At 31.5% G+C, this 14,078-nt stretch overlaps 1 protein-coding gene across 4 annotated transcripts in view; it reads right to left on the reverse strand.

The window, feature by feature from the left end:
• LOC140040729 (WD repeat, SAM and U-box domain-containing protein 1-like) overlaps positions 1 to 14,078 on the reverse strand; it is a 183,710-nt gene that overhangs the window by 50,105 nt on the left and 119,527 nt on the right. For all 4 annotated transcript variants that reach the window (XM_072086879.1, XM_072086881.1, XM_072086878.1 and 1 more), the window contains exon 8: positions 12,834 to 13,073. In XM_072086879.1, coding sequence (XP_071942980.1) covers positions 12,834 to 13,073 — 240 coding nt within the window. The remainder of the gene's footprint in view (positions 1 to 12,833; positions 13,074 to 14,078) is intronic.

Raw genomic sequence — 14,078 nt, forward strand, 5'->3', positions numbered from 1 at the left:
TAATGAAATGTGTTGACGTGATACAATTATTGTGTAAATGCATGTGGCATGTTTATTCCACATGGTGTTCTATTTGAGGGAATGGTGGCGTTTATTTGAAGGAATACTCTAATATTAATAATTGTATTTCGTTTCTCAACTGATAAAAGGTACTTTACATGATTCGTTTTCCTCTTTATGCTTTTTAACGAAATATTTCTGTCTTTTAAAATAAAAGTGATAGATTCCATTAAATGGATCTTCACCTCCAGGTGCCAGTATAATGATATAAAACAATGACACATCATTATCCTGACACGATTGCACTCATAATGGATCTTCATTCTATCATCTATTTGTTTGTAACTACAATTTGACAACAATCTTTTGCATAGTTTTAAATGCCAATACATATAGTTTCATTACTATTGTACAATATGTCCAGCTTTCCTGAAAACACCCTTGTGTACTGTAGTACAGTGTTGTAGTATGATTTTATCATGATAAACTTCTGATGCTTTTATTGTCAATGCATTCAGTACCTAAAACATGTCAAAGTTTCTAGTGGTATTGATAATAAATCTCCAGAAATATATATTGTTTTATTATCTACACTGGGAACAGACGTGTATATGTATAAGTTTTGTCGTTGACATTCAAAACTATTATGCAACAGTGTTACGTAATAATGACAATGACTTGGTCTATTATTGTGGTCTCCGATACCTTTTATTACATGATTGACTTCCTCCAGGATAGAATGAGGTTTAATCCCGTTATTAATCTTATTATATAATATATATTTTTTTTATATATATATATCTGGGGTGTATTTATTTGATTATACATGTTACCATTATTACACCCAACAAAATAAACGCCTTCCCTGAATAAATAAATGCCCGAGGCTTTTATACGGGTAACTACAGTAAATTACTTCTAGCATTCTCAAAATGTTCGGGGGTAAACAATAATTTCTAGCATTATTATAAGCAAAAGTAGGCCTACAATTATTACAAACAGTAAAGGATACAGTATAATGAAATCATTAGGCATCAATTATTGCATAACATTACTGTCTAATGATAAGTTGGGTAGATATGTTTTTCATTTAAAAGATTAGTAATTAATAGTATTTATGATCATCTTTTATCCAAATTTTCTGTTAGAATGAATGTAAATATGTGTATTTCTAACAATTTGATACTAAATTTAAGTTTCTACGACCTGTACTTACAGAGATAAGAAGATGCCCTGGTATGTATGTCAAAGGTCAGAAATGTCATTTCCGGTCATTTTTTACTAAAATGTTTCATTAGACTGAATATGAATGTATAGCTTCTGAACATTTTGAGACCAAAATTTACTCGCTGTGACCAGTGGTTGCCGAGATAAAAATACCTATTTGTGTTTATTCATATAACCCCTGGCCTTGACCTTTTGACCTTTTGTAACATTGTTCAAAATGTGTAACAAATAACTAAATGTATATTTCGAACAATTTGAGCCCAAATTCAAGTCTCTACGGCCAATAGTTACGGAGATACAGACATGCCCTGGTTTATGGGTCAAAGGTCAGAAATGGCATTTCCGGTCATTTTCGACTAAAATGTTTCATTAGACTGAATATGAATGTATACCTTCTGATCAATTTGAGACCAAAATTACCTCGCTGTGACCAGTGGTTGTCGAGATTTAAGGACATAATGGTGTTTGATCTTATAACCTTTGACCCTGACCTTTTGACCTTTCGCCACATTTTCAAAATGTGTAACCAAGCCAAAAATGATTGTTTGACCACCCTAAACCAATTTCTGAAGTCAAATTCTCTGGACCTCAAAGTGCATATGAAAGTTGATCTGATTACATTGTCTGTAAAAATCAAAGATTTGGTGGCAGATGTAAAAAAATGGATTTCTCTCAAATTTTTACCATGAATAGACATTTCAATAAAAAGCATATCTACAACATTCATTTTAATTTTTAGCCTCCGTTGCCATGACAACGGTCAATTATCCAAATTTTGATGTTTTTTCCATTTTTCACAGATTTTCTATAGTGAAAAAGTACAAACTTGTATACTTATTTTAACCAAAAATACTTACAGTATACAGTTTTTGTTTATAGCAGTGTAAACAACATGTATTGAGTTCCATTTAATGTAGAAAAAAAAACAATTACAAAATGGAGTTTGGTTGATACCATTATTTTAAAAAGAGTTGTTTAAAAAAAAATTTTATTTTTTTTATAAAAGTATACCTCATAAACGTACCCATAACTTCCAAAGTGGTGTTTTTAAATCAATGAGGTTTTTTAATTTGATAGTCAATAGGTTTTTCAACAATAATCACGAAAAAAACACTGGGTTAAATTTCATACATAGGTTTTGTGTTGGCAGGAAAATACGAAAAATACAAAATATCAACAAACAAAACACATGAAACACAATTTAAATATGGCTAATCCAATAATAAAACGTATATGTGGCTTGTCATAATGCTACTAGAGTCATACGAATAGTTTAGATAAAATAGGAGAATGTGTTTCCAGGTTTATTTCAATTAATTGCCAGAAAAACAGTATTTTGCATTGAAATATTTAGTTGATGGAAAATAATGTTAAACTTTGAAATAATTGCGTCAATGGTTTTTATAATATAATTCTATTTTGTGTAAAGAGGTACAGAAAGACCTCCCAAAAAATCTGACCTTGTAAATAGGTCATTTGAGGTCAAAAGGGGTCAGAATGCAAAACAGGACAGGTCCCCACTTACTACAACTATTAATGTTTGATCAAAATTTACAAGATAGTTCATAAAAATTCTCAACAATTTTCATTTTTTGCCTATAGTGTTACCTTAGCAACCATTTCTATGTGTAACTAAGGAAAGTAATTTTTAAAAAAACGTAAAAAATGGTGTTTTAAATAAATACAAAACATTTTTTCTACATAGTTTTACATTTGCTTTAAATACTGAATCCTAATAATCTCGGAAAGAAAGTCTTGAAAAATTTGAATAAAGGTAAAAAATTGACCTTTAGTGTTATCTTAAACCTTTTTACGTAACTAAGGATATTTAAAAAAAAATTAAATATGGAGTTTTCATGAAGAAAAAAAAATTTACATATTGAGGTCAAATGATATCAACATTTTACCTATAGTGTATTGTAGCAACTGTTTCTATACTAACTAAGTACAATATTTTTAATATGGGTTTCATGACTACAAACAATTGATTACATAGCTTTACTACTTTTTCCCAAATTTACTTATCTAAATCCCAGAAAATGTCTGACCTTGTGAAAGGGTCATTTGTTGGGTCAAGTTATGTCAAAATGTATTATTTATGTTATCTTAGAACCGGTTTCTATGCGTAACTAAAGATAATTTGTTTTTTTAATACAGTTGAACCTCCCGTAAGTGGCCACCCTCGGGACCTGGAAAAGTGGCCGCTTACGGGCGGTGACCCCTTACGGGAGGTTCTGCCGATAAAGGGCCAAAATCACGTATTATGGCTATATACGATATTCTTAACGAAACGAGCCTCTCAATTTTCCAGCTAATTGTAGGCCTATTATTATTTATAATCAGGTGGTTTAGTATTTTTTAGCATTTTCAGACAAATTTTAAAAGCTTTATCATATGAAAAATGGTCGGTCAAAATCTGTGTAGTTTTCTCATCTCTTCACAGTAATGTTTTTAAAACCTCTTCAAAATAAAGCTAATATATAAAGAAATACAATAAACATGCACCTCTAATTCATAGGTCCATGCAATAAGTATCACATTTTTCGATTGGCCGCTTACAAAAAATCTTATTTTTAGTATAAAAAGGTGCCCGCAGCTGCTTACGGTAAGCACCAAATGCACTAATTAGATAGGAAGAACAAACAGTCTTTTCCAAAGGGCGTCCGTTAAGGGAGGTGGCCGCTTACGGGAGGTGCCCGCTGTAAATAAAATATGGGGTTTTCATGAATAAAAATAATCACAGAAGAAAGTGCTTACGAATATGACCTTGTGAAACGGTAATTTGAAAATGCAAATAAGGCATGCCTGCTAATAATCTACAAATTTAAATTTGTATAAGATAAATATGCAAAATCTAAAGAATATCTCAATTTTAGTTACCATAGTAACTGTTGCTATGCATAACTAAGGGAAATTAAATAATTATCAGATAATTATTAATTAATAATTAATACTGAATCCAACCATAAAAATATAGAATTTAAAACCAATATTTAATAATAAAAATGAAATTTCACATCAGGGCCGGGCTTTAATATTTGTTATGTAGCATTAACATACCTGAGTATATCATTGACTTTTGATTGGTTCTATTTTGGGGAGGGGAAAGTGGTGGATCCAGGACTTTGAAATAGTTAGGGGCGAGGGTCAAAAAACTTAACTTTATGTCCTATCTTTTGCATTGCAATTTTTAACTTGGGGTGGGAGAAAGGGGGAGGGGATGGGATGGAGGAGTTTGAATCCATCTATTCATTGGGGCGATGGTAGCGGCAGTGTGGGTGGTGCTTGAATGCATGCATTTGACACTCTATAGTGGATGATCGACCAAAGTGTTGCAGTTTATCTTTTTGTGGTTATAGTCAGGGTGGGGGAGGGGGGTGGTAGTCAAAAGTGGTGGTGGATGCTTAGATTAGCAAATAAAAGAAGTAAACAAATGAAAGAGGAGCTTCAAAATAACAGAGGAGTAATCTGTTGCAACGATTAAAATTCACAACGATCTGATAATTTATTCAAATTTCCAGAGGATATCACCTATAAAATGACATTAAAACTGGGAATTACAGAATCTATAATAAATTTTTTTTTCTCACAACACAACTAGTTAGAACTATATAAAACATTAAGAATTTTTCTGACCAATGAGTTTCAAATCAAATAATCAAAGAAAATAAAATATTTTTACTGATATACCATGTTTTTTTAAAAATAAAAATGCCTATGTTTCTCGCAACACTGCTTGTAGATTTTAAAATTACCCCAGTATTTTATTTTAGAAATCAATCAATTAAACATTAGAACTACCTATTTGTAATAAATCTGTTAAAAAAATATACCACTTTGGGCGTTATGGTGAAGTAAAGTTTAGTTGCATTGAACAATTTAAAAAAAGTGAAAAACACCCCTTTTTAAATAAATGGTATCTCCCAAAGTATGAAATAAAAAATAAAATAAAAAATATGAAACAGGTACACAATGTATTGTTATTATGCATACACTAATTATTTATTTTATGATTAAATGAACAAAACAAAAATATCGTTCATCAAAGTAGTACCAATATCCATTTTAAAAAACCTTAAAAAAGGACAAAATTTGTCAAAAACACAAATTTGGTCGTTGCCATGGAAATATACGTGTGAAATAAAAACTACTTCATATCTGATTTCTCTCAACACATATATAGCCATGTGCAAAATTTGAAAGAAATCCATTTTTTTAGTCTGCCACTCTTTTTGATATTTCTTTGATTCTTACAGACAATGGCTCTTAAATCTTATATAAATATGGATATTCTGAACAATTTATGACAAAAATAAAGTCTTTATGACCAGGGGTTACCGAGATATGTCAAAGGTCAAAAGTGATATTTCCCGCCAAATTTCAAAAATATGTTTCATTAAAGCTAAGTTTATTTATTCTATTTTATTTATTCATTTCCCAACCAACAGTGAACTCATGGTTCACCACTAACTTACAGGAGGGAACACAGACAAATACGAACATCAATAAAAAACATTAAACCAAACTACTAACAATGTTACGAAACTTACGGAAATTATTACTAAAGATATCTAACTCAGGGTTTCTTAAAGTAAAAGAATTATAAGGTTGACTTAATCTACTAATAAAACCATTTTTTAAAACATTTACTCTACTAAAAGGAATATGAAAAGTAGGATTTCTTCTAAGACGACGACTAGGGACTCTAAGATAAAAATTACTAACTAAGTTACAGTCAAATAAAGAATTAACACATTTATACGAAAAAAACAAGATCAAAAAAGGTTCTACGGGACTCAGGAGATCGGACATGGAAATGAAAATCAGGATTCTGGTTGTGGCTGATGTAGCGTAAAAAACGGTTATGCAGACGCTGAATGCGCATAGACTGAGTTTTCGTAATAGAAATAAAAATAACAGAACTAAAGTTGAGAATTGGATGGATAATTGAATAATAAAGGTGGATTTTGGTTTGCATGTCAAAATGTTTACAATTACGCCACATCAGCCCAAGCAGTCTATTGCACTTGCCAACAAGATAATCAATATGAAAAGAAAAACAAAGGAAACTATCAATAAAAACACCAAGATCTTTTTGTGATTGCACCCTATTAATGGGATTGTCATTAATTAAATAATTATGAAATAAAATGTTCTTTTTCAAAGTAATAGTTAAGATATTGCACTTTACTGGATTGAGGGACATACCCCATAAAGCTGCCCAAGAACATAATTTGTCCAAGTCCACCTGAAGCCTGTCAGCATCCCCAACACTACCAATAATTTTGTATGGCTTAACATCATCAGCAAACATAAGACATCTGGAGTGGGTAAAGAGTTTTGGGATATCATTGACAAAAAGATTGAAAAGGAGAGGACCAAGAATCGATCCCTGAAGGACACCGGAATGAATAGGAAGCCATTCAGAGGATATACCCTCAATGAAAAAAAAATAAGGATTTCACCAATTTTTCTTTATTTACGTTTAATAAAATTTCAAATTGCACAAATTGTTCTGAAATTGCGCATAACAAACAATTGATTAATAAGCTAGCATTCATACTATTATTAATGATTACAATATGAACATTTGGATAATAAATAGGAACACATTGTAGGCATACACCCAATATGATGATGCACGTACGTGGGCGCGTATGTTCATTCGTGCGTCAAAATTCAATAAACATGTCCGATATGCGAGGACATATATTATTAGGTGTAATAAGATTGTTTGGTTGGATTGTTTGGTTGAATCATTGAGGTATTAATTAATGTTAACTCTATGGTTGAATCACGCGTAGATTTCTTCAGTGTATGCATTTGATTAGGCGACAGCATCTGAAACCAATGTTCATCTTGTTTTTAAGGCTTCTAATATTTTGGTAATAGAATGTTGGATTATTGCTGTTATTGCTTGTGTTTGTGTTATCACTAGCCCTGTCCTTGTTTTCCTCTGCAGGGCCTGGATTTTGTTCCAGCTGAAAACTTGATGAACAATAATAGCTTGAATAGTAAGGAACCTTAGCTAGATAGGCAAATGCTAAAATAGACCACCTGTGGGCCTAGTAAACAAGGTACTGAACTGAATCCATTGCCTTAGTCGATCCCGGGCTACAGTGCACTCCACACCGTGCGAGCACTCGTAACATAATGCGGAAGTTGAGTTTGAACGAAAACCTTTCATTATAGAACAATTTAAGACAAAATCAGACCTCTATGATCACTCTTTCTCAAGTACTGTCTATATTTAGGATTTTGATAAATCCAAGATGGCCACCAAAATGGCCCCCAAAAAACCCCATGGGACAATATTTTGTCTTGGGAACATCAACAAATGTTAATTACATATATTCAGGATTACAAAAATGTACATTAAAAAATCATGGGGTGCACGGTAACCCCTCCTTCCTACCCTACTAAATAGTATAATAGGCTGTTGACAATATGCCTCGTTCACTTGGAATCCACACCTGACTGATTCGCGTATGTAATACCTGTGTATTGTTGTTAGTGTCTTTAGCGTGTACGAAACATAACACGCACGTAGGGTCATGCGCGTGAAATCGCGCGTTAAAAATTTTAAAAGCTCAAAATTACGTATTGATCAATTTAGAGCATGAATTAGGCCATTTGCATGTTTTAAAAAATTACTGCGCAAAAACACGTTTTTGCGCGTGCGTACATAGAAAGCGTAAAAAATACAAAATGTTTGTACAAATTGCATTCTACTCATCTTCCTTGGTACATTAACCAAATTTGAGTCCATTTCGACTTAAAATAATGCTACGTGTATACGAGCAAGTTAAAAATGACAAAATGCGCACATTAATTGTACAAAAGTGCTAAAAATGGTAAAAAATAAGGCCTTTTTAAAATGAATATAACTCTTCAGAACTTATTATGGCAGCCAATGAGTTGTAGATATAAATGTATATATACATTAGACGTACAAAATGGTATGGCGTCATCATTTGGCGTCATCAATTTCTAAAATAGGGTTTTTTACCCTTTTGTCATAGACCACCATATTCAACAGAGCGCAACTCGCTTATCTGTGATCGATTTTCTTTTAATTTTTAATATATTCTACCCCAATCAATTATGTTACTTATGAGTTGCCAAGATTTTCATTTTGATGACATCATCACGTCTTAAAATTTAAATAACGGTGGGTACGTAATTTCACCTACAAGGTAAATTTGAATACCTTACAGCTCTTCTGAATTAAAGTTGACCTTGATGTTTATAACTTATTATGAGAGCTTGTGCAATGTAGATATGTATTCATATAAAAATTAAGCCTATCGGATGTTGTGACGTTATCATATGGCCAGTTGAAGTTAAAAAGTAGTTTTTTCATCTCTTTCGTAAAAATTATACAATTTTTAAAGAGCGCGCACCGCCCTTCTACGTGCCAAATTTTCTTCGAATTGTTATATTTTATTGCTCAATTCATTATCTTTCGATATTGTTATCCACAAGTTTATTTTGATAATGTCATCAGTGCCGAAAAATTAGAACATGATGTGTGTCCGTAATTTCACCAATGCTACACTGTATATAGATATACAGTATATACTGTACATAATGTATGGCATATAACAGGCACAACTCAGCATACATCAACATTTTCCGATTGTATGTTAACATACGTGCATGTTTAAAAAATATGAATATCAATAAAATAATAAAATGATCACCTATAATTCGTCAAATTGACGAATTAAATTCTAGTTATTATTATTATTAAATATTATAAGATTGTATAACTTTGTCATAAGATTGACCTGTAGCTATAGAAACTATTTATGACTTTAGAGTTATGCGTGATTTTATGAATTTGATTGATCATAGATTATAAACTAAAAATAATTTTGTATTGACAAATTTAAGTCATATCAAGGGCAAACTTTCTATGGATTAAAAATGATTTTGAAAAAACGCGCGTTTAAAAATTCATCAACTTGTGCAGTACGCACAGAGTAATACAGAATTCATATATGTAAAAATGTTACTTATGAACTGTAACGACATTTACAAGTTAAATAATACGATTTTATGTAATATGAGATAATATGAATGTGAATAAAAGTGGTGTTTGCGCCACAAAAGAGAAAAAAAAAACTTGTGCAGTACGCACGTATAACGCTAAAAACATGTTTTTTTTGCGTGATTTATGTTTTTCCAGCCTTTTATAGTAATTTTACCAATTTTTTAACAATTTCGACTTAAAATCACGTCATACAAGCACATCGAATTGGACAAAATTTGTGAGCGTTTTTTATGAAAAAGTTCAAAAATTTGTCAAAATTATGCCTTTTTTTAATCTATTATAGCTCTTCAGGATCGAAGGTATTTAAATTTATTATGCAAGAAGATAAATTGTAGATATGAATTCGTGCAGAATTTTTATCTCTCGGATGTTTATGACGTCATCGTATGGCCACACGAATGTAAAATATAAGATTTTTGTCTCTTTTGTTATTGCTCATCACATTCAACAGAGCGAATCTTGCTTATACGTATTCCATTTCCCCCCGAGATTTTAATATTGTCTAGGTCAATCAACTATATTTCACAGGAGTTACGGTAAACATATTTTATTTTTTATGACGTCATCATGTCTAAAAATGTAAATAATGTGCGTCACTTATTTTCATCTTTACAGTAAATTTCAATCTGTTATAGCTCGTCAGAATAAAAAGTGATAATCATGATTAAACGTTTTCTGGAAGCTATTGGATTGTAATACGAATTCATGTGAATATTTTGCCAATCAGATGTTCTGACGTCATCATATGTTGAATAGAAAAAGTTGTATTTTCATATTTTGCGTCATAGTTCATCACATTTAAACGAGAGCACATCTCACTTTTACGTGCTAAAAATTCTTAAAATAATAATAATGTAATTATTTAGATAATTATCTTCTAAAATTGTTATCTTTATATGTCAATTTGATGACGTCATCGTGTTAATAAATGGATTTAAAAGATGGGTCTCGTAATTTCGTCTATGCTACACTGTATAACATATGTACAGTTTATTCTGTAAATACTGTAATATGCTGTATGCTACATAATAGGTACAATTCAGCACTGTAAACATATTTATTTCATGTCATAGGATAGCATAATAATTGTCGAGGTTCATATGGTTAAATATGTGCATGTTGCGTTTGTGCGGATAACCCGAACTCGTCAAAGTGACGAGTTCAAATCTAGTTAGGTGATCATTTAGAATAAAATGATCACCTATTGTTATTGTATCAAATCTTTATTATTGTTATTAGGTAATCATTTTATTCTAAATGATCACCTATTGTTATTGTATAAAATCTTTATTAGGTGATCATTTAGAATAAAATGATCACCTATTGTTATTGTATAAAATCTAACAACTAAGTTGCGGAAATCCAATAAAGATTTTGTGACTGTAAGTATCTTTTTTTTTCATCTTCTTTGTTATTCTTCTTTCTTTCCCGGATTTTTGTGACCAGCATATCCCTATTGCTTGTGAACATAACTTTGTATAACTTGGTAAAAAGATTGACATTGAAGTGTAGATGTGCAGCCAAGCTTTTGGACGATGTCAGATCCGCGTTGCGTAAGTTACGCGAGATTTTATGAATTTCTATAATCATATGATCATAAATTTAGAACCAACAAATATTGTTTCATAAAACTTAATAAAATTATAATTCATATCATGGGTCAACTTCCTATGGATTAAAAATGGCATGTTTTACAAGAAGTTACACACGCACACGCATTTAAAGTTTCAAAATGCGCAAATTAATTTCTAATTAACTTTCGCTGATCATGACATTTTGAGCATGTCAAAAATTCCTGCGTGCGCGAAACATTGTACATATGTATGGTGCGCACGGAGTAAGAAAATCATGTTTTTTTCTCATGAATTGTGATTTTCTAGCCTTTCCTAGTCATTTTACAAGATAGACATCATTTCAAATTAAAATGACGCATACGAACACGTTGATTTAGACCATTTGCGTGCGTTTTAGTTGCGAAAGTTACAAAATATTGTCAAACTTATGCCTATTTTGAATCTATAGCTCTTCAGGATCGAAAATGACCCCCATTTTTTTTAACTTATTATGCCAGAAGATAAATTGTAGATGAATTCATGCAGAATTTTTACCTCTCGGATTTTATGACGTCATCGTATGGCCTCACGAATGTAAAATATAGGATTTTTGTCTGTTTCGTTATTGCTCATCACATTCAACAGAGCGCATCTCGCTTATACATATTCCATTTCCCCCTGAGATTTTAATATTGTCTAGGTCAATCAACTACCTTTCGCATGAGTTAAAAATATTTTAATTTTTATGACGTCATCATGTCTAAAAATGTAAATAACGTGGGTTACTTATTTTCATCTTTACAGTAAATTTCAATCTGTTATATCCTGTCAGAATAAAAAATGATAATCATGATTAAAACGTTTTATGGAAGCTGTTGAATTGATACGAATTCATGTACAAATTATGTGCATCGGATGTTTTAACGTCATCATATGGCCAGTTCAATTATAAAAGTCGTAATTCTAAATTTTTCATCATAGTTAATGACATTTAAAAGAGCGTGCATCTATATTCTACGTATTCTAATTTCTTCAACACGTTGATATGTTTGTTGCTCAGATAATTTCCTTCCAAAATTGCTATATACGTGTTTCATTTTGATGACATCATCATGTTAAAAATTGGATTAAAAGATGGGTCTCGTAACATCATCTATGCTACACTGTATATAACATATAAAGTGCATTTTGTAAATCATAGGATGGCATAATAATTGTTGACGTTCATAAAGTTTAACATATGTGCACGTTGCGTGTCCGCGGATAGTTCAAATCTAGTGCTTCTTCTTGTTTCTGTACACTATTTTGTGTAACAAATATCTCAAAAAGTTAAATGTCAATGATCACAAAAATTTCACAATATCTTTCAAATACTGTCCTAATAAGCTTTTCAGCATGATCACTCATCTGCGACGTCATTTATACGCCATTTTGTGAAATCACATTATCAATCATATCTCCATAATTCATTATCACATATTAATGAAATTCACTACACGTAAACTTCAGGTCAAGGGTAAAAATATTAGCAAATAAAAACGCAAGTGCACGTAGGGTTATGCGCGTGAAAAATTTAAAAAGCTCAAAATTACGTTAAAAAAATGTCTGCGCAAAAACATGTTTTTGTGCGTGCGTACATAGAAAGCGTAAAAAAATAAAAAATGTTTGTACAAATTGCATTCTACTCATTTTTGTGTCGGACACATTGCGTCAAGATTTTGTGACTCAGCTTTTCATATCTCCAAAGGTCACTTCCGGTAACAAGTGATTGTCGGTTACAAAGATACTGTACAATCATATCAAGTTGTAAGCGGCCATTTAAAATATATACTCTACCTCTTCAAGTTCGCACACAATTCAGGATAGTAAGAACACAAAATTCTATTATGTACGCACATATTAATGTTTAACTAATTATTGATTGTTTGCAAAAATAAAAAAAAATGTAAAACTATTAAATTTCATATCTGGACAAGTAAAATTAAATGACTACATACCGACAGCAAGTCCACTAGCTAGCATATCACTATCCATCATAATTAACTCCTGGCCATCGATGCAATTTTCTTTGAACGTTTTGGAGTATTGACTTAGGCCAAGTAGTTGAAGCCATTCACAAACATCTTGTACCGACCAATCTTTTAAAGCGGTAGACTCCAAACGCTGATTGTCTATTTCACCATCTTTTGATCTTGAAATTAATGGTTGAGTTATGTTATATGCAATTGACCTACCACCTGTAAATACAAAATATTATTTATTTAGTACATTTTTTTTGCAATGATAATGTAGAAAATATCTAAAGACTTACTAAATAACTATGCTTATGATGACAAATAGACATTATATGTGCTTCAGATACACAATATTTAATTGATTATTGGAAATCGATAAATATTCTTAAAATTATAGATAGGTGGATTTAGCTGAAAATACCTTTTAAATAAAATTGCAAAAGTTTGTTTTATTGTCCAAAATCCACCCTGGTCTGCCCAGTATAAAAAAAAAAAATTAGTAATTGTGGAACATGCAAGCGAAATCAGACATAAGTTAAAGTTTTCAAAATTACAATTTTCACAAATACAAAAACTACACTAGATTTGAACTCGTCAATATGGACGCCTAGTGCACGTCATACGTTAGAATATTGCGCACAGAAAAACGATTATGCATGCGCGTGTAACTTTGTGTGAAACATGCCATTTTTAATCCATAGAAATTTGGCCCATGATTGCCCATGCCCACTTAAGTGTCAATACAAACTGACTTCTGGTTTTTAATCTATGATCAATCATTGAAATTCATAAAATCGCTGCGCGACTCTGACATCGTCGAAAAGCTTGGCTGCACATCTACAGCTTCAGGTCAATCTTATAACAAAGTTATACAATCTTATGTTGGCCAGAATTAGAGATACGCTGCGAACAAAATCAGTGGAAAAAAAGAAGAACTAGACATGAAACTTGTCACTTTGACGAGTTAGTTATCCGCACGACAAACGCCACGTGCACGTTATACGTTGGAATATTGCACAGAGAAAAAGATTATGGCATTATGACCTGAACTGAAGAATATGATATGGTAGTTATTGCTGAATTCTGTTATTTTGTGTCATATACAGTAGTATACACAGTATAATCTGTATACATATCACATACAGTGTAGAATAGGTGAAATTACGGGACCCGCTATTTATTCCAATTTTTAATATGTTGACGGCTTCAAAATGAAACGTGAAGGTA

This window comes from Antedon mediterranea, chromosome 2 (genome assembly GCF_964355755.1).
Source record: "Antedon mediterranea chromosome 2, ecAntMedi1.1, whole genome shotgun sequence".
NCBI classification, from domain to species: Eukaryota; Metazoa; Echinodermata; class Crinoidea; order Comatulida; family Antedonidae; genus Antedon; species Antedon mediterranea.